Raw genomic sequence first — 27,345 nt, forward strand, 5'->3', positions numbered from 1 at the left:
TGCATCCCAAACCTGCATCCCAAACCTGCATCCCAGATCTGCATCCCAAACCCGCATCCCAGAACTGCATCCCAAACCTGCATCCCAATCCTGCATCCCAATCCTGCATCCCAAACCCGCATCCCAAACCCGCATCCCAAACCCGCATCCCAAACCTGCATCCCAAACCTGCATCCCAGATCTGCATCCCAAACCTGCATCCCAGATCCGCATCCCAATCCTGCATCCCAGATCTGCATCCCAATCCTGCATCCCAACCTGCATCCCAGATCTGCATCCCAAACCTGCATCCCAGAACTGCATCCCAAATCTGCATCCCCGCCGTGCTCCAGCTGCCAGAGGATGCTCTGACCGCGGAGAGCGCGGGATTAAACCTCACTGAATTTCCTTCGGCTCTGCAAACCCTGGCCGGTGCTGCGGGGAGGGAGGGATCGACAGCGAGCCACGCTCAGGAGGGTAAAGTGGAGAAAAAGAAAGAAAAAACCCAAATATCGCGACGGTGCCGCGTGTTCTGCGGGAAAACAGACCCCCGGGGAGGGCTGATTTGGGGGTGAGGGTTTGTTGCGAGGCCCCCCGGGCCCGGGCCCGGTACCGGGGTGACGTGGCAGCGCAACAGGGGGTCCGGGAGGGTCCCGGCACCGGCGGATTTTGGGGTGTCCCCGGGGCACCCCCACCGAGCCGAACGCGCCCCGAGCGCTTTTGGCCCTGCGGAGCCGCCGTCGCGACGGTCACGTGGTTGACGGCGCTACCCGGAAGTGGCGGCGCGGAGCGATGGAGGGGACACTGGAGCAGCACCTGGAGGAGACGTGCGGGACACGGGGGGACACCCGGGGGGACACGGGGGGACACCGGGGGGATGGGGCAGGGCCGGGGGGGAGGGGAGCTGGGCCTGGGCCGGGGTCCCGGCTGTGACCGGCGCTGTCTCCCCCCAGCATGAAGAGCCCGGCCGTGGTGGGCGTGCTGTGCACCGACTCGCAGGGGCTCAACCTGGGCTGTGAGTGAGCGAGCGGGGCCGGGTCGGGCTCTCTGTGGGCTCCTGGGCTGGGGAACATCGCGTCCTGCCCGGGCCCTCCAGAGGCTCCCGGGGATGGGGGGCACCAGGCCGGGGGCTCCTGGCTCTACCCGGTCCCTGCCGGGCCCCCTGGGGCTGGGGGCACCGCCCGGCTCCCGTAAGGGCTTCCGAGGGTGGGGGGCGCCGCATTCGGGGACACCAAGCCCTGCCCGGTCCCTTCAGGGCTCCCAGGGGTGGGGGGCGCTGCCCCACGGGGGTCCCCGGGCTGGGGGGCTCCAGGCCCGGCCCTACGCGAGCCCTCCCCGGCTGGGGTCACCCGGCCATGTCCCGCTGTCCTGCCCCCACCTCGGGCTGTCCCCAAGGGCCACCACCTGCCTGTGCCTCGGAGGAAACCGCAGCCAGCTCTCACTGACACAGTCAGGATTTCTGGTGGATGGAGAGGAGCCATTTGGGGAGGGAAATGGGCCGGGGCAGGACCAACCCCCCCGTGGCCTGGGGGAGGCAGACGGGCCTTTCCCAGAGCACTGGCCTGCACACGGGCCTTCACCATCCCCTCCCACCTCTGCAGGCAGAGGGACCCTGTCGGACGAGCACGCCGGCATCATCTCTGTGCTGGCCCAGCAGGCGGCCAAGCTCACCTCCGACCCCACCGACACGCCCGTGGTGTGCCTGGAGTCGGATAACGGGTGAGTTCCCAGCCCCGAGTGCCGCTGGCCCTTCCCCCAGCCCTGGGAGCCCCCTGGAGTCATCCCTGGAGCAGCTCCTCGTCGTGAGGAGGAGGGGGAGGCGGGCACTGCCAGAGGCAGAGTCATCGGATTAAGGGGATTTGAAGAGGCAGGAGGTGTAAAAGCAGTGGGAAACCTTTTGGGGGATGGTGGTTACGGCAGCTCGGTAATTCCTGCCCCCTTGGGATCCCTGTGGGTATCCAGGGCTGGATCCCTGTGGATATCTCCAGGGCTGGATCCCTGTGGATATCCAGGGCTGGGATCCCTGTGGATATCCAGGGATGGATCCCTGTGGATATCCAGGGCTGGATCCCTGTGGATATCCAGGAATGGGATCCCTGTGGATATCCAGGGCTGGGATCCCTGTGGATATCCAGGAATGGGATCCCTGTGGATATCCAGGGCTGGGATCCCTGTGGATATCCAGGAATGGGATCCCTGTGGATATCCAGGGCTGGATCCCTGTGGATATCCAGGGCTGGATCCCTGTGGATATCTCCAGGGCTGGATCCCTGTGGATATCCAGGGCTGGGATCCCTGTGGATATCCAGGGCTGGGATCCCTGTGGATATCCAGGGATGGATCCCTGTGGATATCCAGGGATGGATCCCTGTGGATATCCAGGGATGGATCCCTGTGGATATCCAGGGATGGGTCCCTGTGGATATCCAGGGATGGATCCCTGTAGATATCCAGGGATGGGATCCCTGTGGATATCCAGGGATGGGATCCCTGTGGATATCCAGGGCTGGGATCCCTGTGGATATCCAGGGCTGGGATCCCTGTGGATATCCAGGGCTGGATCCCTGTGGATATCCAGGGCTGGATCCCTGTGGATATCCAGGGATGGATCCCTGTGGATATCCAGGGCTGGGATCCCTGTGGATATCCAGGGCTGGGATCCCTGTGGATATCCAGGGATGGATCCCTGTGGATATCCAGGGATGGATCCCTGTGGATATCCAGGGATGGGTCCCTGTGGATATCCAGGGATGGATCCCTGTGGATATCCAGGGCTGGATCCCTGTGGATACCCAGGGCTGTCAGAGTCAGTGGGGCACAGGGACATCTCCATTGCTGCTCATGGAGTGGGGAGAAGGAGCAGGCGAGGTCTGGGGTGGGGATGGGCCTTGTGGCTGCTCAGTGATTCCCCTGCCCATCTCCCACCCCCAGCAGCTGCTCCTGTCCCAGCTGCCCTCCCTCAGCACTTTCTCCTTGCTGCAGGAACATCATGATCCAGAAGCACGACAGCATCACCGTGGCAGTGCACAAACTGCTGTCCTGAGCCCAGGGAAGCAGCTCCGCTCCTGGCTCCTCCTCCCTGCACTGCCACGCTCCCTTTGGAGCTCCACACCCAGGATGAAGGCTCTCCCTCCCCTCTCACCAGCTCCTGGGCAGCTCCCGGGTCTCCAGCTCACATTTTAGCCCTTGTGCTGCTGAGGGTGATCCGTGGGCACGGCCCCAGGCCCTGTAACGAGCAGATCCTCCCTGCTGTATGTGGGGGGGCCTCGTTTGTCAGAGAAATCAATAAATGACCTGTAAAAAACCTTCCTTCCTTCTTTTTGCTCTGGCTGGGAGAGCTGGGCCTGGTGCTTCATTTCCAAAGGCAGGCAAGGTAACTGCTCCCACTCCCTTCATTAGCATTCCTCTGCAGAAAAACTGGAATTCGTGGAGGCTCCTCCAAGAGAAAAGGTACAAATGCTTTTGGAGGAATTTCTCCTAGGAAACATTTCACCTCCTCAAGTTAAACATTCTGTGGGAGTTACACGCTCGCTGTGCCTTGGGTTGAAGTTCAGACCTGTACGTGCTGGCCCTGCCAGGGCCCTGGGAGCTGGAGAGGGATCTTGGCAACATCCTCAAAAATCCAGGCCCCCTCTGCCTCTGGTGGGGTGGAAACGCTGCAGGGAAACAATCCTGCAGAAAGGTGGGAATTGCTACACCCCAATGGTTCCTGTGTGCTGGGGAGGGAAAAGGAGCTGGGCTGCAGCTGCAGGAAGGGGCAGTTTCAGAGTAGAGCATGAGGTAAAAGCTGGCCTGAGTCAGAGTGAAATAGCATTGCCACTGCTCAGACTTTACTCCTCGGAGCAGCTCCGCTGGGCAGTGACAGTCACAGGCTCACACAGGAGTAGCCCCTGCCTGGCCAGGCTCCACGCTCCCTTCCAGCTCAATGTTCATCTGGAGTAAAGCCCTGATCTTGGCATGTTCTCTGTGCTGGCCCTGGGGAGTCTTTGTCCCTCCCCCTCCACCCCTGCAGGAGCAGCTGGAGCTGGAGTTTCCCCCCCTGGCACCCAACAGCTCTGAGCGAGCGCTGGTGCCGCTGTCCCTCTGCCCCCTCCTGCAGCCCCTCAGCCCACACTGACTACAAATCTCATCCTGCTTCCAGAAAGCTCAGTGTACCGATGGGAATTCCTCCTGCAGGGAAAGCTCCTCCAGGGGCTCCCATAGATCCTGGGCTCCACCAGAGCAGCGCAGCTCTTGCATTCTTTGCCAAGGGAGAGCAGAGAGCATCGCTGTCCCCACTGCTGCCGCTTTTCCGCGGTGATTGGGGTGACAGGTCAGCCGGGGAAGGGAGGGAGCAGTAGGGCTGTGTTTACCCGGGAGTCTGGGCACATTTACAGGAGCCAGCGCCGCCCCGGGGCTGTGTCCAGCTGGAAATCACCGACTTCTCCAGCCTGTTCCCCGGGACAGGCCTGGCTCCAGCCCATCACTGCCCCCCCAGCTCTGCTCTGGAGAGATCCAGAGCTTTCCCCGGAGTCAGAACTTTGCAGGCTCCCCCTCCTTTTCCCTCCCAACAGGATTTCTGCTCCAAACGCCCCGGGTTTCCTGTTCCCAGCTGGGGAAGGGGAGGGACTGCCGGCCTTGGGGCCTCAAGTCAAGCTCTGCCTCCAGAGAGGAGGAGGAGGAGGAGGAGGAGGAGGATGGGCTCTGTCCCCCCAGCGCTTGCCAGGCTCCATGTCCTGCTCCGGACAGACACCATCATCCTCAGCGGGTGGGAATGAGGAGCAGACTCTGGCTGTCAAGTCAGGAAGGGGGGATTTCATCTCTGGAGTAAATGAAGAGACTCTGAAGGGATTTCTCTTCGCTGTCGTCCGCTCCGGGGAGGATTTTGCAGCATGCAGCAGCAAGGCGGTAAGGAAAAGTTCCAGGATCGTCATCCCCAGGTGCTGTAGGGTCCAGCTGCCCCTCGGGCAGGATCCTGCCTCTGCCAGGGGCACGGGCTGGGTGAGAGGATGGAAGGGAGACAGGCAGAGAAAGATGGAGTGGGAAGAGCTTTCCGGAGAGCTCCGAGGTGGATCCAGACTGACACCGACCCCCGGGCTCCCGGCACAAGCCAAAGCGCTACAGCAGCACTAAGGCACCCGAAAAGCTGAAGTGGGCACAGTCATTTGGTGAGAATGAGAAAGAACATGAACCTGTTTGCAGACAGGGAGGAGGTGGAGTTGTCAGAAAGGTTGGGGAAAGCATCACCAGGTGAGTGCAGAGTGAGGTGCCTGCCCCACGGCAGCACTGCCCGCAGGGAATGGCTCGTGGGTGAAAGAGGAGCAGTGGAAGGTGTTGATGTGTCCTGACATTCTCACCAGCAGGGCACAGGAAGGAGGATGAAGAGGCTCCGGAGGCTCCGTCAGCCGGGAAGAGCCGAGGCACCGCAGCAGCAGCCGGAGGGTGGGCGTGGGGAGTGGTGTTTCACTTCTTCCTGGTGAGCAGGGGATGGAGCGAACCTTCCTGGAGCTGGGGCAGGGGGAAAGCTCCAGCCTCCCTCGGGACACGACAGGCTGATCCCAGGCATGCCAGGGCAGGGGGAAAGCTCCAGCCTCCCTCGGGACACGGCAGGCTGATCCCAGGCACGGCAGGGCAGGGGAAAGCTCCAGCCTCCCTCGGGACACGACAGGCTGATCCCAGCCATGCCAGGGCAGGGGAAAGCTCCAGCCTCCCTCGGGACACGACAGGCTGATCCCAGCCATGCCAGGGCAGGGGGAAAGCTCCAGCCTCCCTCGGGACACGACAGGCTGATCCCAGCCATGCCAGGGCACAGTCCGGCCACGCCATTCCCTGTGGAATGCCTCGGGCCCGGGGATGAGGAGGGTGCCCTTGCCAGGATAAATGACTTTTCCCTCCTCAAACACTTCACCACGGGGGTGTCAAACCCCAAAGGGCTGTTCTGTCCCTTCGGCAAGGGCGTGATCCCACCCTGGGCACGGAGCTGGGAGCCAGGGAGCAGCACAAACGCTCGGGTACTCTCTGGGAACTCAGCACCAGTTAAAGGCACCAATCCTCTGTGCCCCAGGCTTTATCTTCCCACCAGTGATCAATCAAGGAATTGTGAAGCTTGGAAATGACCTTTAAGGTTACTGAGTCCAACCTTAAAGAAAGCACCATCCCCCGAGCTGGGAAAGCTTTCCTCACTTCAAATCCACCCCGAGTAACTCCCTGCCAATCATTAAACACCAGGGAGACAACAGGAGTTAAAATTAAGGTCACAAATTGTCTGTCCTTTGCCCCTGTGGCAGACAAATCCTGGGAAACTGCCCCAGATGATGTCCACTCCTGCTGCCCTCATCCCCTCATCAACTCCCAGCCACCTGCCAAGGATCCATTCCCACTGCAGTACTAAAAAGTAACTTAAAAGGTGAAAGTATCCCCGCAGAGATGAGCTCCAGCGTTACTTTGTTCCTTTCCTTTGGAAAGGCAGTTTGGGGAGGGTTTCTGAGATCAAACTGCAGCATGGCCAGGACCAGCCCACCCTGCTGGCATTCCCCAACACCGGTTCAAGTGTCCCAGTTTGTTTCTCCCACACCACCACAAAAAAAAAAAAAAAAATAAAAAGCAGAAGGAAAAGCTTTTCCTCCCTCCCGATCCCCTGTGGCACCTGACCTTCACCCCTCTCAATTCAGGTCAATGTGCTCGTGATGGGGATGCTCAAGACCTTCGGGATTTTCTTCGTGGCTTTCCGAGAGGAGATGGGGGGATCATCTGAGCAGGTCAGCTGGATCGGCTCCATCATGTCCTCCCTGCGCTTCCTCGGAGGTGAGCTGGAGTTCCCGAGGCTTGGAGCACTGCTGCAGCCTCTCTCTGGCCTGGGGGCACTGAGGATGCTCTGTGGACCCAATTCCCATCCCACACTGGACATGGCTGGCACCCACACGTGTCTGAGCAGGAATGGGCTCTAAACACAGGGCCCTTCAGATGGGATGGCGGCAAGAAATTGGAAATTGGGAAGAAATCCTTCCCTGTGAGAGTGGGAGGCCCTGGCACAGAGTGCCCAGAGCAGCTGTGGCTGCCCCTGGAAGTGCCCAAGGCCAGGTTGGACAGGGCTTGCAGCAGCCTGGGATGGTGGAAGGTGTCCCTGCCATGGCAGGGGGTTGGAACTGGATGAGCTTTGAGGTCTCTTCCAACCCAGACCATTCTGGGACCCCCTGAACTTGACTGTAGGTTTCTTGTACAGATCCAGAGCAAACAACGCTCTTGTCCAGCTGTGGAATAATTTGGAGCTGCTGGACATGCTGTGACTGAGGAAGGAGGCTCAGGAGAGCTGAATGTTTGAGCTTTGCCTCCTTCCCTGCCCCTTTCCCGAGCTCCCAGGGTACAGCAAAGCCCCTCTCCTGACCATGAGCCCATCCCAACCCCCCGTCACCCCCTGCCTGCCAAGGACCACTTCCCAGTGCTCCCACCCAGCCCCCAAGCGCTGCCAGAGCAGTTTTTGTCCCCCTCAGCCTGAGCTGTGTCTGTTTCCCTTGCAGCCCCGCTGGTGGCCGTGGTGTGCCAGCGCCTGGGAGAGAGGCCCACCTCCATCCTCGGGGCCGCGCTGGTGGCCGGGGGCTGCCTGCTCAGCACTCAGGCCACCAGTGTCCCCTTCCTCTGCTTCTCCATGGGATTCCTGCTGGGTGAGACGGGCACCATCAGCTCCTTCAGCCTTAAACCTGGGAAGGGGCTGGAGAGGGAGCAGCCAAGGGTTTGTTCAGCTGGAGAAGAGGAGCCTGAGGTGATCAGGAATAGAACCAAAGGGAAGGGCTGGAGCTGTGCCAGGGGAGGTTTAGGTTGTGTATCAGGGAAAGGTTCTTCCCCCAGAGGGTGCTGGCACTGGCCAGGCTCCCCAGGGAATGGGCACAGAGCTCCAGGAGCGTTTGGACACCGCTCCAGGGACAGGGTGGGACTGTTGGGGTGTCTGTGCAGGGCAGGAGCTGGAGTGGATGATCCTGGTGGGTCCCTTCCACCTCAGGATGTTCTGTGAACCTTCAGTGCCAAAGCATCCCCAGCTCCTTTCTGTGCGACACTGAACTCCCAAAGCTTCGTGCTCAGAATAAAACACCACTTTCAGCATTCCAGTCCCAACTAGGGCTGATATTTTCCCTGGACCTACACAGACTCCTGGCCTTTAAAAATCCCTTATAAAAGGGCAGAGCCTCCAACCCCCACCCCGTGGGACAGAAATCCCCTCCTTTCAGCCTGGGCACACTGCAGAGCCAGGGACTGCGAGCTTGGGATAGCAGGACGTGGAATTTGGCACGGAATTCTCATTTCCACCCTCCCCACAGGGATGGGGTTTGCCTGTCTGTACCAGGCGGCCGCGGTGATGACGGCCAAGCGCTGCCGGGCACGCCTGGCCTTCTCCAACGCCCTGGCCCGCTCCGGGATGGGGCTGACATTCCTGATGGCTCCCTTCACTCAGCTCCTCATCGAGGTCTACGGCTGGCAAGGTGAGGCATCTCCTGCTCCTTCAAACTCCTCGGCTCTGAAAGGGCATTTGGGGAGATCTGGACAGGGCAAGAGGCTCTTTTTAAAAATTCAACACTGAGGAACAGCTCTGCCTCTTTTAGGATAGTTTTGGGATATCTTGTTAATAATTAAACACTTAATCACTCATTAAAATCAGAGTCAAACCACAGAGCTCAGAAATCAAAACCAGAAATCCCTACTTTAACTGTAGTGTTTCAGGACCATCTTGAAGGTCCATCATGACTTTAAATGAGGAAAAGCAAAACAAACTCCAGATCCCAGAGAAAGCTGGGCATTTGTTCTGTGCATCACAGCAAAATGAACTTCCAGCTAGAAAAATAAGAATAAAAATCCCTGCTTTGTTAACTGCTCCACAAGGAGAAGGCAAACTCCCTTTTGGGAGTTTGAGAAGTTTGAAAGCAGAGCTTTCTCCATGGTCAGTGAAAACCACACCCTGTTCTACAAAGGCCATTTCCTGCTGCTCCTCCCTTTCCAATCCAAGAAGAAAACACCTTTTGCCTTCCCTCAGGTACTCTCCTGATTTTTGGAGGCATCATGTTGAACCTGGTGCCTTCCAGCATGCTGCTGTGGCCCGTCAGCACCCAACCGCCTCAGAAATCTGCCAGAAATCAGCGCCGGGGGTCAGAGGTGGCAAAGAAGGATCCAGAAACTCCGGGTGGATGTTTGGATGGAAGCACTGACAGGGAATTACAGCAGGCTTCCACCACAGGGAGACTCCTGATGCCCCATGGCAGAGATGGCTCTGCCCCAGCCTTGGAAAAGCTCCAGAAACCCAGCCCGGAGCGCTCCTCCTCAGAAAGAGCCACCGAGGCCAGCAGAAGCCACAAAGCCCTTGCAGCCCCCACAAAGGAACCTTCTCAGCCTCTCCTGGACTTCTCCCCGCTGAAGGATCCCATTTTCTTCATTTTCACGTGGTCTTTCCTGTTCAGCCACTTGGCCTACTTCGTGCCCCTGTTCCACCTGGTGGCGAGGGCCAGGACGCTGGGCATGAGCAGCAGGGACGGCTCGTACCTCATCGCCGTGGCTGGTAGGCAAAGGGACCCCCACACCCACAGCAAAACACCACCCACGGGGCCCAGAAACGCTCCCAGACACGCCCTGGGATGGCTCCTCCTGGCACAGGTTTCACCCTGACCCCTCTGTGCACACACAGCCCTGGCTGCTGGGTGATCCCAACAAGCCCCAGATTTCCAGTTACACGGTGCTCTCTGTCCTTCTGGAGCCTTCCCACCACCATCCCAGCTGTGCTCAAAGCCACCAGAATCCAGAGGGGAATCCAGAACCCCCCAGAGTGTGACCCAGGAGGGGAAAATTCAATATTGCAGGAAAACCCCTCATATTAATGTGGATCCAGGCATCTGGATTTGGATTTCCAACTCCAAGTGGGGAAAAAAAACCAAGGCCCACTCCCCAAAAACCAAACCCATGCCCGGTGATAAGCCAGGATTAACACTAAAACCACGCTGGGGTAAGGAAGTGGCTCCAGCCTCAGTCAGCAGGAAATATTTTATTGTACAAAAATACATTTTATTTCTGCAGTGCTGGGGAATATTCAGCAGTGAGGGGGTGTCGAGGTGTGAGGAGAGCCCAGGAATTAACGGGACATTTGGAATTAGGAGTGGGAGGGACACAGGGGTCAGTGGGGCACGAGAGCTTCTGGATCTTTGCTTCATAAATTGCACCAAGAAACATAAAAAACAACTCTCAAAACCCCAATAACTGAAAGGCTGCTGAGCCTCTAAAACACCTGCGTTTCTGTGCTCTTTGGTTTTGTAGAGAAACTAAAATCTCAGGTGCATTTTTCTTTCTAATATTCAGCTTTTTTCTCCTTAGCAAGTTCCTCTGTCCTGATTTAGGGAATTTCAGAGGTGTCTGGGCTGCAGAGCCCTGGAGGGAATTTTTCCAGAGCACTTTGGTGCCCTTGGGAAGAACAGCACAAGGGAAAAGGAGAGAAAAAAAATCCCCAATCCATGGATTTTGCAACAGCCTAAAAACACCTGGAACTTTTTGGCATTTTAGGCCTTTATGGTGATGTCATCACAATGAACAGGGAAACTGGGGTGTGACACAGGCAAATAATAGAAATAATATGGAATAATGGAAATAATTAATATTATAAAAATCAGTAATAAATAAGAAATATAATAATTTAAAACTATATAAATAAACATATATGAAAATAATGTATATGATAATAGAAAATAATACAAATAATTATAAAACAAAATAAATATAAATATATTTATATAAATATTTATATATATAAATACAAAATAAATCTAAAAATAAATTATATTACTGTTAATTTAAATAATGAAGTGTAATAGGCAATGTATAATAATATAAATAATATAACAATATTAGAATATATAATATGTAATAGCATATTGAATATATGAACATATATTAATATATAGTAAAAATATAAAAATATTAAAATATGCAAATACTAAATAATAAATAGAGTAATCTGGAGATAAGAATAATTTAACTAAATGAAATAAAGTTAATTATATAAAATAATACAGATAATATGAAAACATCCTATGATGTAATATATTATACTATACTATAATAACTGTTCAAAGAAGAAAAGAGACTAAAGAATGAGAGAAACATGATACAATATATGATATTTTACATATACATATACAAGTTATGATTATTTTGTATTTTTTGTATAATTTTCTATTATTTCTATAATATATAATAATATATAAATATAAATACATAAATATATATAAATACATATACATATAAAAATATATTTATATATAAATATATATAAATGCATATAAATATATTAAAACATATAAATATAAAATATATAAATATATAAAAATATATATATTATATATATATTATATATATATATTATAATATATAATATATATATAGCAGAGCATCCCTGCTATTATATATTATTATTTCTAGAATATATAATAATATATAAATATAAAGACATAAATATATATAAATACATATACATATAAAATATATTTATATATAAATATATATAAATGCATATAAAGATATTAAAATATATAAAATATATATAAATATATAAAATATATATAAATACATATAATATATAAATATATAAATATAAAATACTCTAAGTATCAATAGAATACATATGCTACACATAATATAATCATAGAAAATATTATAAAATATAGCTAGATTTATAATAGCCCATCTATTTACATGAAGTAATAATATAAAAAAATCTCTAGGAATAACAGAATTTAAATCTTACACAAAGACAAGTCTCCCCTGAGGCTCCTGTTCCCTCAGGCATCACGGAGATGCTGAGCCAGCTGCTCTCGGGCTGGGTGGCCGACCACAACTGGACCAAGAAGTACCATTTCCATGTCACCTACCTGCTCCTCAGCGGGGTCACCAACCTGCTGGGGCCGCTGGCCACCACCTTCCCCCTGCTGCTCGCCTACACCGTGGCCTTTGCCATCTTCTGTGGAGGCTTCATGGCTCTGGTGCTGCCCGTGCTGGTGAGTCCAGAGTGCTCAGCCAGGCCTGAGCTGGGGGTGAGGCTCCTGCTCCCAGCCCACCATCACTGGATCACACAGAGAGCTCAGCAGGTCCTGCTGGAGAGCTCGGAGCTGCTGCCAGGGCTGCAGCCTCTCTGCTCTGCAGCCAGCCTGGGAGAGCTGGGAATGCTCACCTGGGAGAGGGGAAGGATCCAGGGAGAGCTCAGAGCCCCTTGCAGGGGCTCCAGGGGATCCAGGAGAGCTGGAGCTGAAGGAGGGATGGGACACAGGGAATGGCTCCCTCTGCCAGAGGGCAGGGATGGATGGGATATTGGGAAGAATTGTTCCCTGTAAGGGTGATAAGCTCCTGGCACAGGTGCCCAGAGCAGCTGTGGCTGCCCCTGGATCCCTGGGAGTGTCCAAGGCCAGGCTGGACGGGGCTTAGAGCAGGCTGGATTGATGGAAGGTGGGGTGGAAGAGATGTGCTTTGAGGTCCCTTCCAACCCAAACCATTCCAGGATTCTCTGATCCAGGTAGGGAAGCACCATTTATAATTTGGCATTTCTTTCTGGAAGGCATTCAGAGTTTAAAACTCCTTCCCCAAAGTGTGGGCAGCTGGAAGGCAGGAAAAGCATCTCCCATCCCAGTAATTTCCATGCCTGCCTTAAGGAGGCAAACAGGTTCCAGGCTGGATCAGACCTACAGGGGCAAAGTCCTTCCAAAGCTGCAGCTGCAGAGGAAATTCCCCAGAAAAAGAATCCAATCATCTCTTGTGCTTAAAAAAAAATAATAATAATAAAAAAAAATCAATCAATCTCTTGTTCCTATACATTCCTATGAACCCAATCACTAATTATCCGTTTTGGTTTCCAACCAGGTGGATCTGGTGGGTGTGGAAAAGCTCCACAGCTACCTGGGCTTTGCTGCCTTCTTCGCAGGGATAGCAGCCATGGGAGGACCCCCTTTGGCAGGTGAGTGATGCTATGTAAAACACACCCCCACCCCAGAAATCCAGGGATAAAACACACTGCTGGTTCACTCTCCTGAAGGGATCCATCCCAGGATGGGTTTTCTGTTCAAACAGATTTTAAAAATAATCCTATTTCAGAAATGTACATTTATAGACAGGCAACATTTTGTTTGGGAATTAGCAAAATCCAACAGTCAGCTTGGAAAATTCTGCCTGGAATATTTAGAAAATGTTGCCTGGGATATCTGGAAATGCAGGGAAGGCCCAGGTGCAGAGTTCAGCCCTGGCCACAGCAGGAGAACGAGCACATTACCATGGATTTTACTCCCAACGGTGTTTAACACTGAACTTGAACTGCAGGGGAAGCAAGGGGAGGAAGGGAAAGCAAGGACAGGCTCAGCACATTCCCACCAGGCAGAGGCACTAAAACATCAGGACAAGGCTCAGTAATCTCTTGTTTTGACAGAGATTACACAGCTCAGCCACCAGAGCTCTGGGCCCAGAGATAAGGAGTGTGAAAAGCCTTTGCTCCTCTCCCTCTGCCAGGAAACCAAGGCAGCTGTGAGGATTTGGGAGATTTCAAGTGCTTAGAAATGAGTGTCCAGCCCCTGTTCAGGAGGATGGGGACTCGTTCTCCTCCAAACAGCTTGGCCAGGACAAAGCTTTTCCTCCCTGCAGTCCAAGTGTCCCCAGGCTGAGCCCCCAGCGTGGGCAGCAGGGCAGGGGGAGATTCTGCTCTTGGCCCCACTCAGGTGAGACCCCCCCTGCAGAGCTGCCCTGGGGAACAACATCAGGACCTGGAGCTGCTGGAGCCAGCCCAGAGGAGCCACAGAACTGCTGCCAGGGCTGGAGCCTCTCTGCTCTGGAGCCAGGCTCAGAGAGCTGGGGGGGCTCACCTGGAGAAGGGAAGGATCCAGGGAGAGCTCAGAGCCCCTGCCAGGGCCTAAAGGAGCTCCAGGAGAGCTGGAGAGGGACTGGGGATGAGGGATGGAGGGACAGGACACAGGGAATGACTTCCCACTGCCAGAGGACAGGGATGGATGGGATACTGGGAAGGAATTGTTCCCTGTGAGGGTGGTGATGCCCTGGCACAGGTGACCAGAGCAGCTGTGGCTGCCCCTGGATCCCTGGGAGTGTCCAAGGCCAGGCTGGATGGGACTTGGAGCAGCCTGGGATGGTGGAAGGTGTCCCTGCCATGGCAGGGGGTGGAATGGGAGGAGCTTTCGGGCCTTCCCAATCCAAACCATCATTTTTTGTTCCCTGCCCTGAGCCTGCAGAGGCACCTGGCTGAAAGCTGCCAAGGATTCTGTAAATTCCAGCTCCATTCAAAGTTTCAGCAACGCTGCTGTTCCACCAGCACAGGAGAACATTTATATGCCTAATCAACAGCCCTGGGCTGGTTGTGCTGCTCTGTCTGTGGATGCAATTTCAAAGAGCAAAACACATTTCATTGACAATGAGCTTCCCCCTGGAAATGCCCAGCCTGGATTCCAGATCTCTGCTGCTGGTACAAGGTGTGCATTCAGCACAAAGCCATCCCTCAATCCCACTGGATCCCCTGACAGAAAACACAGCAGGAGCTGAACACCTTGGCTGTCTCATCCAGGCTCACACTGCAGTTAAATTCCCATCCTCTTGCGTTATATTTTCAGTAATGGGAAGCCTTTTTTTCTCTGCAGTGGGTTTGTAAAGCAAGCAGAAAAAGCTTTCCATAGAAATCAGGCTTAATGCAGGTGGGATAAATAAAGGCCAAATAAAGCCAAGAAGCAAAACACTTCCTGATCCATCTCCTTACAGGCAGAGCAAGATGGAAACAATCCAGAGCTCAGGATCCAGGTTTGGGTCCAAGATAAATTCTGCAATTTTCTCTTCCAATGCACTTTTAAGTGTGAAAACTGAGTGAGACCAGAAATTCCTGATGAAGTGTCCAAAACCATTTGCTCCTTGCAGAATTCAGGATTTAAATGGGTCTGTGAGACCCTGGGATTTGGTGCTCTCACCCCCCAAAAACCTTGAGTTTGATAAAACTGTAATTCTAAGCCCAAGGCTTTTGGGAGGTGAGAGCACCAAATCCCAGGGTCTCATGAACCATTTAAATCCTGAATTCTGCTTTTAAACAGTGGAAATAATGATGATGGATAATGAGAACTGCAAAGGTTAAAACTGCCTAATTTGCTTATTAGACCAAAGCAAGGAAAAGGTGACTTACCTGCAAATCTGTTCAGCTGAAAGCCCTGAAATCCAGGGGCAGCTTGGCAGGACCCAAAGGGGAAGTTTGGAGTTTCCTTCAGAGCCCCCCATCCACTGGCACCTCTGGATGCTGCCACGCTGAAAAAACCCAACCCAAACCAGAATAAACATTATTTTGGCAGCCAAGAGCAAGCTGAGGAGAGAAGGGCATGGTTTATTTCCACAAGCAGTACAAATTACTGACTCAAAAGTGCAAAAGAGCTGAACCAAAGCTTGTAACACAAATTCTAGAAGAGATTCCAGCCCCCAGAGCATGAATTTCAGTCCCAAGAAATTTGGGTGGTGAAAGGGGAGAGGATGGAGTCACCCAAAAGCTCTGCTGGCACATGTATTCAGACATTTTCTACATTTTTATCTTCACCTTCCCATTGAATTTTGCTCCTCAGGGCATCAGGGATAAATAAAACTTGTGATTCAAGATCAGCAGCACCATTTAAAGAGCCTGACCCAGTCAGCAGCACCAGCAGTGCTGGGAATGTTTAGTCTGGATTACATTGGTGCCTGGGATTCACCAGCATTCCTTACAAAACTGCTGCTTTGCTGGGGTTTGAACACCACAAGCTCCCAGATCAGCTTTCTGCAGCAGGAGTCATTTATTGTCCTGGGGGCACAGAGACTGGACTTGCTTCGAAAGTTTGGGGTGTGATGGAAGTTGATGGCTGTGCTGCCAGTGAGGCAATGCTGGCAAATCCCACTGCACCTAAATCCCACTCAGCACCAAAAAAAAAACCCCCAAACCAGGAAAACTGAAATAAATAAATAAATTAACAAATATCCTGAAGGATATTTTAAGAACTGCAATAAATCAGAGTTCAGCTGGAGCACTCTGTCCTGTTCCTCTCACAAATAACTACGTCAGCGTCCCTTCTCCTCTCCAAATCCCTGAGACTTCCAGGCAGCAGAGAGATGTCAGCCCTGGGAATGAAGCACTCCACAAGAGCCCCAGGGTCATGGGAGAGTCCCCAGAGCAGCACCGAGGGGTGGCTCCTGTGCAGCTGAGCTCTCCCAGCACAGGGACGGTCCCTGGGCCAGCAGGAGCCAACAGAAACCGAAACTGGGCACAAGCAGCTTCTCCTCTGCTTTATAAAACCTTCCTGCAGCTGGGGAAATGCCAGTGCCTCCCTCCAGCACAGACCCCAGAGTTCTACCAGCACCCTTTCCCTCCGTGTGCCTGAGCCCAGGATCTCAGGGACTGCATTGTGTCCCTTCCTGGCTTCAAGAATCCCAGATTTGGGCCAGATTTGCTGTTTGTGTAAATCATGGATGTCTCCAGAGGAACTGCATTTCACAGCAGCAGATCTGCCCCACACCCACCCACACCACACTGGGGATCAGGGTTTTTATGTGCAGCAGCATCTCCCAGCACTTTGCAGATTTTAGATTCCAAGAGAGGAATTCTCCACCTTTCAAAGCACTGCCCAGACCCGAGATGATTTGCCAGGACCAAACCCAACACTTAGAGGTCACTTTAAAAGGTGACCTGCATCCTCCAGAGATTCCTGAGGCTCGATGGAATTCAGCTTTTCCTTTTAAGTCCTCCCAGAGCTACTTTTATCAAGTTTACTTCCAGCTCCTGGCCTGGGGTCTCTCCTGTTAGTCAAGAAGACAAGGCTGGAGAACAGGGGGGGTTTGCAACCCAGATGTTGTAAATACCAGCACACACACAACTCATCCCATGGATCCAACAGGATCTTCCATCAGCTACTTTTGGCCCACTTACTTAAACAGGAAAAAAAAACAACAAAAAAAACAGGGATTAAATTCAATCAAATTAAACACCATGGTCACTACAAGGATCAAAGTTGGCTCTGGGAAAAACGAGCTAAATGTAATTTCCTGACAGGAAATGCTGCCCAGGAAGAATTAAAATAATTTAAGGAAAATATCTGAGGAATTCTTAGATGAGAACACACATCCTTTGCCTCCCACCCACCTCCCCAAATGAATTTTCACTAAGAAAAACTGCACAGTTTTAATAACAACCTTCTCTCCTGCAGGGTGGCTCTATGATTACACCCAGACCTACGTCTGCTCCTTCCTCTTTGCTGGAGCCTGCGCTCTCATCTCACCTATTTCCTTCTTCTTTGAGCCTGCAGCCCAAAAATGGAAGCTAAAAAAAGCCAATTTGAGCAAGAGCCCCAGGCCTGGCTGAAGTTTTAAAGGCTGGGCCTTGATGGCATCAATGCTGGGAAAGCCATTGCCTGTACTGGGAATGTATCAACAGCAGCCACATTGAAAACTGGAATTTTTGGATGCCAGAATCAGTTTGTATACCTGACTATTTCTCCTGATTAAAGCCATCTGTGAAATGCTGTGAAAGCAATGTGAAATGCCACTGTGCCTTTGCTCCCGAGGATTTTCTGCCTCTCAGATTTCATCCCCAGCCCGGCAGCTCCGTCCCTCCCCGCGCAGAGCTGACTCACTCACCTCGTGGGATGAGCAGCCAGGGAGCTGCAAGTGCCAGAGATTTCAGCTCATTCTACTCACACACAAACAGCTGCCCCGGGGAGGGATGCAAGGGCAGGGACGGGGGGTCAGGGTGGTGCTTCCATGAGGATCAGCTGCTCCAGGAAGGGAGATCAGGGTGATGCTTCCATGAGGATCAGCTGCCCCAGAAGGGAGATCAGGGTGATGCTTCCATGAGGATCAGCTGCTGCAGGAAGGGAGATCAGGGTGATGCTTCCATGAGGATCAGCTGCTGCAGGAGGGGAGATCAGGGTGATGCTTCCATGAGGATCAGCTGCCCCAGGAAGGGAGATCAGGGTGATGCTTCCATGAGGATCAGCTGCTGCAGGAGGGGAGATCAGGGTGATGCTTCCATGAGGATCAGCTGCTGCAGGTCCCCTCTCTGAGGGAAGGATGCTGCACTGGGGCATTCCACCTCCCAGGCACAGGTGCAGAGGACCTGGAGGCAAAACCAGTTTGAATTAAAGCCAGAACCACGACACAGCAAAGTCAGAGACCAAAGCCACCCCTTGGCCTCCCCTGCCCTTCTCCCCAGCTCCCCATCCAGAGACTCCCAGGGATTCCAGGGGCACACAAAGGCAGCCTGCATTCAACCAGCATCCCACAGATTTTATTTGGATGGGTAAGGCACAACACAGCAGCCCTGACTTTCTTTCCAGTAGTGAAGGTGCAATTTTTTGCATTATCACCAGGTATTTGAAATTATTAGGTCGACCTGGAATATCCATTCCAGCCAATAGCATTATCCTTTTTAGCTTTCCCTTTTTAAAATTATTAATTAATTTTATTATAAATGTTTCCCAATCTTTACTTTTATATAAATTATTAAATTATCATTATAAAATTAGAATTACAAAATAATTATTTATTTTAATTCTTAATTAAATTAAGAATTAATTATATTAATTCTTATATATTTTTATTATATTAATTCTTATATTAATTTTATTAAGCTATCATTTTATTATTTAGCTTATTAAAATGTTTAAATTATTAAGGAGATTTAATTATCCTATTTTTTCTCACCCCTTTTGTTAATTTTATTAATTTATTATTTTTAAAATATTAATATTTTTAAAATATTAAGGAGATTTAATTATCCTATTTTTTTTCCTCACCCTTTTTACTTCTCATCCACTTTTTTAAAATTAAGGTGGCAAGAGAGTTGTTTCCCCTATAGGAACACTCCTTTAAACTGTGAAACAGGTTATTTTAAGGCCAAAATTAGGTGGTTTGTATTTAATAAAAAGCTACAGAATATTTTAAGTTTCAAGGAGCTCCAACAGTGTCACAGGTAAGAAAGTTCCTCCATAGATGAAGGGCCAAATCCAGCAGTTACACAATTACACAGTGCCAAAGAAACTGTCCTTAAATGAGGGAAAAATTACAGGGAATGGGGAATATCAGTGCTACAGAGCAGCTCATTCTTCCTACTCTGCTCCACAGCTTCTCCCAGGAATCTGGAGGCAGCAAGTGCCCTGGGAATGTTCCTTCCACACTGGAACCATCATCCCTTTACCCCCTAAACCCCAGCAGGCACCACTGGGATGGAGCAGCTCACATCTGCATCCAGGACAGGATCCCCAGGGTTCCCAAGCCACCAGGATTCCTGGATAAGAGTATTATTTCTGAAGTGTTTAAGGCACTGGGAGCTGAAGGGGATGAAGTGGTGCTGCACTCAGCCAATCCTGCACTGAGGCCTCAGCCAAGCCCTTCTGCAGCAGGGATGAAGCTTTCATTTAAAAAAAGCAGAGTTTTCACCTCTTGAAATGAAGCTCCTCACTCTCACCAAATCAAACATTACCACAGCTTTGCTTTGCTGCTGTTACAGGAACCATGTGGGAGCCCTGGCTTCACATTCTCCAACCCTAAAGCTTTAAATCCCCACTTATTCTGCATCCCCCTAAGAGCTGCTGTGCTTTTGGCTTTTAACAGAGCGGGACCAAAGCAATGTGGGGTTGGAAAGAGCCACTCCACCAGCTCCTCACCCTGCTGCTCCCACTCTACACAATTCCAACACCTTTCCTTGTAAATGAAGCCTCTGCTCAACACCTTCCTCCTTCCAACACCTCTTTCATTTTCACCTCTTCTGCCACCAAGAAACAACCTGGCAGCATGTGGTGCTCACACCTCCCATCCCACCTGCTGGAACAAAGCTCTTCTCCACACCTGCAGGATCTCAAGGAGAGTCCTGCCCTGTCTATGCCACCAATTCCTTACCCTTATCTAGCAAAATGGGAGTGCTTGTCCCTCCTTCCTTTCCTTCTGCAGAGGAGCAAACAGCTCAGGAGCTCCCATTTCCCACATCCCAGCCCATGGATGGGCACCACCAGCCTTTATTTGCCCCCAGAAGAACCCTGCACAGGCAAAGCACCGTTCTCCAGCCACAATTACCTCTTGTCTAGCCAAAATTGTTGAGGAAACCAATGCCCACAATGAGAAACTGCTCCCAGGAGCTCTGCACCATCCTGTCAGTGGGCTGGGAGCGGGGTGAAGACTCTTCAAACCTTTGTCCTTCCACAGAGCAGGCCCAGGGTGAGGGCTGGTGGTCACTTCTCTGCTCACAGCTCGTGCTGGGAAGGCAAGCACACAACAGAGGCTTCAGTTCCCCCGGCAGCTCCGAAAACCAAAGGCATTTATTTACTGCAGGACACAAGAGGTGCATGAGAGGAACCAGCAGTGAGCAGGATGGGAACATCTGCCACCAGGAAGGTTTTCCCACCCCACTGAAGTCACCCTGCAATTCACTTCCTAAAGCTGGTTTTGTAGTGCAGAACACGACAGGCTGTGGGGAGAAATGTGAGAGCAGGAGTTGCTGGGACACAAATGAGGTTAAAAGCTGCAATCTGAGGTGGACTAGAAAATCCCTTTTGTCCCTGCTCCCTTCACAGAATTCTGGAATCTATAAGGTTGGAAAAGCCCTCCTGGATCATCGAGTTCAACCTGTGCCTGATCCTCACCTTGTCACCAGCCCAGAGCACTGAGTGCCACGTCCAGGCAGCCCCTGGGCACCTCCCCAGGGATGGGGATTCCAAACTTCCCTGGGCAGCCCCTGCCAAGGCCTGAGCACACTTTCCATGCAGAAATCATTCCTGGAAATTTTTCCCTTACTCAAAGGAAATTCTTCCCTTACTCATCTGTGGTAGAGAAAATCAGCAGCAATGGCTAAAAATGACCCTCAGCATGAAAAATGCTTTGCTGAAAGGTGGTGCCCTCCCAGCCATCCCTGCTGGTCCTGGGAAGGCAGTGGAGAACCGGATCCCTCCTGCCTTCCAACCCTCGTGTACCTCACAGGCAGCATCTCCACACTTTGCATGGCAAAGAAATCACCAACAACCTCCTGGATCTTCCCAAGAAGAGAACTTCAACCAAATAAATCAAACCCCTTGGAGAACCAATGCCAATCTGTGCCCTGAGTCACCTGAGGGAACATTTTCCTGCCCAAGCTCATCCCCTGCACGTGGGATGTCATGGCCAGCTGGATCTGGATGGGAAACTACATTTGGAAGCACTTTAACCAGGATTCTTTGGTTTAAAAACCTTCTAAAATTCATGGTGCAGAGAAATCAAATGCTAAAGAATTCTCCAGAGATCCAGAGACCTGCAGGGAACCAGAGCTGGCTGGAAGGAATCTAAATGCCCGAAGGAAACCAAGAACTCAGCCTCCAATTTTCACTGTACCCCAACAAAAACCTGCTACAACACCTGAGTCCCTCTGGGAAAAAAACTTCACAACTTCATTTAGATAATTACTTTTCTGAGCACTGACAGACAGAGGACTGATACCCTGAACCCTGATTAATTTTAGCAGCAGAGGATTAAGAAAGCAAGAGGAAAACCTGAACAAGACATGGCAGGTAAGGCTCACTCCTGGGTTTGTGTCATCCTTCCTGGGAAGGAAACGCTTTTCCATTGTTAGCCAGTGATTTACTCCCAGGTGTAATCCTGAAGGAGGAGCCTGGGCAGCCTCCAGGACCTGCTCCCAACGCTTGCCAGGCGCCTGGGCAGGATTGATTTATGGGGTGAGCACCTGCTGGGTCTTAAACCAGCTTCAAGTGATGTTCCACATGCCAGGATAAAAAGCTGCTAAGACTCAGCTGGTGTCTATCAAAGCTATGGAAATCGGTGCACTTGGAGATCGCATCAGGAAACTCACTGCAACCCTGTTCCCACTGGAATTATTTTATATTATTAATTTATACAGTCATTGTACACCCCTAAGTGTCCTGGCTACCAGCTGCTTCCTTCTTCTGTATTCTGGGGCATTGAAAGGCAGGACAGAGCTCCTAGGACATGGATTTAGGCATTTCAAAGTACACAATATAAACCCCTCCCTCCTCAGGCACTGTCCTTGATAAAAACCATAATCTACTAAAAAGCAAGGCTGTGAATTCCCAGCTCTCCTCAGATGCCAACAGCAGATAAACCCAGGCACTGGACACACAGGAAGCTGATCCTGACGTTTATCATGTAATAAGGAACAATCTTTATCTCACAATGAAATCCCCTCCAGGGGCTGGGCTGGGATTATTTCGGTTGTTTCCCCAAAGTGCCCGAGCTCTGGGTTTGCTTGCAGAGCTGTCTGGGAATCCCACAGCCCCTGAGAGGGCTGAGAGCAGGGTGAGGGGCAAGAACTCTGGGTTTAACCCAATCCCTGGGATCTCCCTTCGACCCTTCCCACGGCTGTTTGAACCCAAACCCACTGCAAAGCTGCTCCCAGCACACTCATTAACCACAGGGGAGGAAATCTCCATAATTCCCATTTTAAATGTGAACAAGAGGCTTTTTCACAGCTGTGGCAGCACAAAATACACCCTGACAAGGTGCTTCAGCTACCAACACTGTGTTTACCTTTAGCCACATGAAGAAAGCCAAAATTAATTAAAAATAGCTGGGTAAGGATATGACAACAGGGCCTTCCAGCAACAGGAAACGTGGCTGTTCTTCCCTCGCCCTGTTTGGCAGATACTGCATGGTCTGGGCTGTTTACTCGCCCTCACACACACTGATAACAGGAACACTCTTTTTTTGGTGCTGGTTTCCCCCTCCCTGGCCTGGAACACGTCCTGCAGCTGTGTTTAGCATGCAGAGCGTTATTAGGCTACAATTCACCAGAGCCTGAAGTAAAAAGTTTCACTTCTGAGGAGCTGAAAGCCTTCATAGAAGGTGGGAGTTGTTTGGAAAATAATAATAAAAATCTTTAAAGATATCATAATGTTTTTTACTGAAGTCCATGGGAATTTATCAGCAACTCTAATGAACGAAAATTAAAGCAGATGTTGGAAACCCAGAAGTTTTAGCTTTAGCTGAGATCCTCATGGGAAAACTTTCCAGCCTGCAGAAACCACAAAGGGGATGGGAGCTCATGGCCACAGACAATTCCAGAAGTAATTAATGGGTCAAAGTCTCTTTTCCAAAGCAGACTTTGCCTCTGAAACCACCACCAAGCTTTGCAAAACTTTCCCCTACAGATATCACTGACGTGGGCAAGATAGAGCCAGGATTGTACTCTGGAAGAAAGAGGCAAAGGGTGTTTTTACAACTGCCCAGGGACAGAGAGAACACCAATAAACTGAGCTCCAGCCCCTCAAGCCTCTGGACAAGCTGGAAAGGAGCCACAGCCACCCTGGCTGACACAAGGGTGGTCACAGGGATGGGGAATCTGGGGCTGGGCTCCTCCAGCCTCAAGCTGCTGTTGGGATGCAGCTCTGAGCGCCACGAGGAACAGCAAAGGCATTTTCAGAGAGCTGAGAGCTCCGAACATGCTGTGCCTTAGTGCCAGAGGGGAAAGCTGGGCTGCCAGAGCTGCAACACAAGGTCTTAGAAGCACAAAGCCCAGGAATGCTTTGGGTTGGAAGGAACCTTAAAGCTCATCTTGTTCCTCTCTCTGCCATGGGCAGGACACCTTCCCCTTGCCCAGGCTGCTCCAAGCTCCATCCAGCCTGGCCTTGGACACTGCCAGGGGTGGGGCAGCCACAGCTGCTCTGGGCACCCTGTGCCAGGCCCTCCCCACCCTCACAGGGAAGGATTTCTTCCAATATCAAACCCAATTTCGCCTGTTTCAGTTGAATCCACTCCCTTTGTTACTCCAGTTCCTGGTGAAGGCTCCCTCCTGGATTCTTGTGCAGATTCTTGTTTTCACCCACCCGAGGAGCGGCACGAGAAACACCAACATCCCCTTTTCTCACCGTGGGCTCCCCACGAGCCTCAGCAACAGCAGCTCGGGTGCTTCAGGACCTCATCCTGCCCTGAACCTCTGCCCAGGTCAGAGCTGGCTATGACCAAAGCAATCCCTTGGCCAAGGGGGCTGCAAACACCTCCACGGCCCAAAGGACATCTCCTCTCCATGGGCAAACAGCTCAACAAGCACCTGGGGGACCTTGCTGGCTTCCCTTCCCTCAAACCCTTCTGCACCCCTCATGTGTCCTCACACACACGTTTGTGTCCTCACACACACATTTGTGTCCTCAGGTAAATCTGAAGTGTGCAATTGTACAGCCTGGAAATGCAGCAGATGCATCTGAGAGGAGAGACCGGCTGGAGGATCCAAGTGCTGCACAAAGGGCAGAAATGCCAGGGAAAGCTGCCAGCTCAGGGCTGGGGCAAGCTGTGTGCATTGCTAAACCTTGGCCTGACCTGTCACTGGATCTGGGGACAGGAAATACTCAAGAGAGCTAAAAATCTCCAGCCCGATCTTCAGATGCAATTGCAGAACGAGGTATGAAGGTCAAGGCAGGCAGATAAGGAGATGAAATAGCTGCAACCCACAATTAATCTACAGCTCATCTGCTCGTCTGTGGAGCCAAGCACATCCCATCCCCATCCTGGGACATCACACACGAGCTCAAACCCGGGAGCCCAGGCACAGGAGCTGGGCTGGGAGGTGGCAGCTCATTAATGCACAGCAACAGCAGCGTGTTTGACAGCATCCACACCCCCGGGCTCCAGCGTTTAATTAATACATCCCTGCAGCGGGATACAAAGGGGGGAGAAAAAGGCAACCTTTGTTGTCCACGTTCTCTGCTCCTACTACAGGCACCTGCAGCCTGTGGACAAACAGGATGAACAGCAGGAGGCTCCTGTCAAAGCCATCACAGCACGTGCAGCTGACCCGGTCCCTCAAAGCTCACTCTGCCGCAGGAGTTCACCTCACCCAGTTCTCAAGGCAGCTCTAATTACACTCAGGCACAGGGCTCCGAGCCAAGAACCGCAGGAGACACAACGGGAATCACAAAGCCATCAGCCCAAGAGCCTTTCCAGTGCTCTGCCTGTTTCACCAAACCCTTTTTGGTCTTTGCCCCAGACCTCGGGACACGAGACGGGAGCGGATCCTCCAAGAGCATTTGCCATTTCATAGTAAACCAGCAGCGTGAAGCCAACACAAGCTTGTTATTGGCCATGAGCAGAATCTGGGCCATCTGATGTTTTAAACTTATTAATTCAGCTGCAGCTGGTAAAAGCACAGTTCTAAAAAAACGTGTGAATTCAAATAACCGGCTCCCATCTAATCCGCTCGCACGGCTCTCTGCTGCAGTGCAGTTAATTAAATGGTTCTCCTTATAAATCCACTTTCCCCAGAAGTCTCATTAGCCAAATTAATATGATGCATATAGAGCACTTAACCCTTCCAAGAGACTGGTTTTAACAACAGCCTGGCTCTACCTGGCCACTGGAGCACCCCTCTAAGCCCTTCAGAAGGCAGAGGGGCAGACCCAGCACTGGAAAAACAACTCGCTAGTGCACAGCGACCGTAGGAGAACCATCCCACGATAGCTCCGAGTCTCTGGAATAAAAAGATGATGTAAAGGAGACAGGGAACCATCTCCCAGTGAAACAGACAGTGAAATCTGACTCAGAGAGGCAGAACTCTCCTGGAATAGCCACGGACACTTGGAAGCACACCCAAAAAGTGGGACAGTGCCCAAGCCCTGGCACAAACACCTGAGCAGGTGACCAGCTTGCCAAAAAGATCCCTTGTTTTGGGGTACACTAACAGATCACCCATCTCCTGTCAGCATCAACCCCCCAGCCCAGGCAAAGGGGCTGAAACACATCTCCCATTATCGCTACCAGCCCCAGACCTATTGTACAACACTTCAAAGGAGATTAAGGTTGTATCTCAACAGCACAAGAAATGCATTGCAAAAATAGGAATTTTAACTACAAACACCAACTTCTAGAAGAAAAGGCATCTCCTGAGTCTCCTCTCTCCAATTCCCTTCCCTCATAACCAGCAATACCTACAATTGCTCCCATTTACAACAAAAAGCTTCATTTAAATTAATACACCAGCATCACACAAACACAGCCAATTTGCCAAATCATTGGCTTGGCTTTCCTTATCAACACATACAAATTATACACACTACTCTGGGTTAAAGCAGTGTTAATTCAAGCAGTTCATGAAGTCAAAATAACAGCTCCAGCTTGCCAAGCTGAGAACTCGTAGCTTGATGTGCACAGCCCTGTCTCTTAACGGAGCCCCCCAACAAACAGGGAAGCACATCCGAGAGTCGGCTCCTTCGCTCCCATTCCCGAGCGGGCGGAGCGGCTCGGTGACTGAAGAGAACACAGTTAGCAAGCATTAATAAACTGGAGAATCAACACAACAAAAGGTGAACAACAATCTTCTTTTACATCACAACTCAGTCCAACCTCTTCCAGCCCCTTACCTGTTTTAGGGATTTACACAGCGCTTTGCCCCGGGAACAGACACCTTGCAGAGCACAACCACAGCATCCGTCGGCTGAGAGGCGTCTGCAGCCTAGCAAAGATCCTGCCCGGCTGCAGGGGGTTATCCATGGAGTTAATGTCAAGGCAAACAGGGCAAGCTGCCGTTCAAGGCGTCTTCGTGGCACGTCACAAGAATTCTACCACGAGCACAAACGCGGGAGCTCCCGAAGCCGGCGATGCAGCGGTGGCAGCTTCCTCTCGACGGCCGCGGTCCTCAGGAAGTCTCCTGCAGCAAACACGGAGTTGTGCTCCTGCACGGGAACAGCCTTCCAAAGCTCAGGAGCCCCCGGGACAGGAGAACTACAGCACACAACGTTTTCGGGCCGCCTCCGGCTTTTTCTCTCCCCGTCTGTACTACACCGGGAGCGACTGCACGGAGCGCGCGGCGGGGCCGGGACGCGAGCAGGGCACATGCACATCCGAGGCGTGTGGAACCACTGGCTTCAAAACCGGTCAAAATAAGGCACTGAGACACCACGCAAAGGTTTAAATTACCGCCTCCAGCTCTCAGGAACTCTTCATCCATTCAGCACTAAACCCACAACTGCTGAAAAGCCCCTGGAGATGGAGGAGCGCCTCGCGTACGGCAGGAAAGGCTTTATTAACAGCATTTAAACACTTTTAAGGACTCATTTCTCTTTTTCTTTTGGCAATTTTGGTGCAAAGGTTTTACGTGCAAGATTCAAAGCAATTTCAAAACTTTTTTTCTTCAAAATTAAAAAAAAAAACCAAGAATCAAAACTAAAGGCAAACACGTTGGGTGAACAAAATAAATCAGAAACTTAAAATTCAGGAACTCCAGCTCTTCCAACCAGCGAAGCCCCAGACTTGGCCACCGTTCCGAGGCGCAGGGCGGTGCTCCCCTGCTTCTTGTGTGCCAGCAGCAGCACGGCTGCCCCGTCCCGCTGAGGAGAAACGCAGCAAGTGACCCCTTTTTCACTGCAAACACGGGGGCCACAGCAGGGC

General features: G+C 51.4%; 2 protein-coding genes and 2 long non-coding RNA genes across 9 annotated transcripts; 3 read left to right on the forward strand and 1 right to left on the reverse strand.

The window, feature by feature from the left end:
* The first annotated feature begins 702 nt into the window (after positions 1-702).
* LAMTOR5 (late endosomal/lysosomal adaptor, MAPK and MTOR activator 5) lies at positions 703-3,288 on the forward strand. The gene is made up of 4 exons (XM_086861602.1): positions 703-806; positions 933-994; positions 1,581-1,698; positions 2,962-3,288. Exons 1-4 carry the CDS (start codon positions 772-774, stop codon positions 3,020-3,022), a joined length of 276 nt encoding a protein of 91 aa, XP_086717728.1. The 5' UTR covers positions 703-771; the 3' UTR covers positions 3,023-3,288.
* A 1,051-nt stretch (positions 3,289-4,339) lies between these two features.
* On the forward strand, positions 4,340-17,499 carry SLC16A4 (solute carrier family 16 member 4). 6 transcript variants are annotated; one of them, XM_023942315.2, is made up of 9 exons: positions 4,367-4,866; positions 5,322-5,434; positions 6,630-6,762; positions 7,476-7,619; positions 8,271-8,432; positions 8,981-9,499; positions 11,770-11,981; positions 12,838-12,931; positions 17,178-17,499. In XM_023942315.2, the coding sequence occupies exons 1-9, from the start codon at positions 4,851-4,853 to the stop codon at positions 17,330-17,332; spliced, it is 1,548 nt and encodes a 515-aa protein (XP_023798083.2). In that variant the 5' UTR covers positions 4,367-4,850; the 3' UTR covers positions 17,333-17,499. The 6 variants fall into 6 exon arrangements, with proteins under 6 accessions (XP_023798080.2, XP_023798083.2, XP_023798082.2 ...); XM_023942314.2 differs by having other exon boundaries at positions 4,378-4,866; positions 5,319-5,434; XM_023942312.2 differs by lacking the exon at positions 5,322-5,434 and having other exon boundaries at positions 4,340-4,866.
* LOC111939881 (uncharacterized) lies at positions 15,581-27,283 on the reverse strand. Its single transcript, XR_002869363.2, has 3 exons — positions 26,319-27,283; positions 20,041-20,219; positions 15,581-18,085 (listed from the first exon to the last, which is right to left on the reverse strand). It is a non-coding gene; the product is annotated as an uncharacterized LOC111939881 (long non-coding RNA).
* Positions 18,009-22,855, forward strand: LOC111939883 (uncharacterized). The gene is made up of 2 exons (XR_002869366.2): positions 18,009-18,268; positions 19,093-22,855. It is a non-coding gene; the product is annotated as an uncharacterized LOC111939883 (long non-coding RNA).
* Positions 27,284-27,345: the final 62 nt, after the last annotated feature.

Source organism: Cyanistes caeruleus, chromosome 24, assembly GCF_971803275.1.
Source record: "Cyanistes caeruleus chromosome 24, bCyaCae1.hap1.1, whole genome shotgun sequence".
Lineage (NCBI taxonomy): Eukaryota > Metazoa > Chordata > Aves > Passeriformes > Paridae > Cyanistes > Cyanistes caeruleus.

Bases quoted from the DNA above. Each gene is read 5' to 3' on its own strand.
- LAMTOR5 (XM_086861602.1), top strand. From the start codon at position 772: ATGGAGGGGACACTGGAGCAGCACCTGGAGGAGAC. The intron at 807-932 runs GTGCGGGACACG...GTCTCCCCCCAG, and splicing joins GAGCAGCACCTGGAGGAGAC to CATGAAGAGCCCGGCCGTGG. The intron at 995-1,580 runs GTGAGTGAGCGA...CCACCTCTGCAG, and splicing joins GCAGGGGCTCAACCTGGGCT to GCAGAGGGACCCTGTCGGAC.
- SLC16A4 (XM_086861607.1), top strand. From the start codon at position 4,690: ATGTCCTGCTCCGGACAGACACCATCATCCTCAGCGGGTGGGAATGAG. The intron at 4,867-6,629 runs GTAAGGAAAAGT...CTCTCAATTCAG, and splicing joins CAGCATGCAGCAGCAAGGCG to GTCAATGTGCTCGTGATGGG. The intron at 7,620-8,270 runs GTGAGACGGGCA...CCCTCCCCACAG, and splicing joins CTCCATGGGATTCCTGCTGG to GGATGGGGTTTGCCTGTCTG.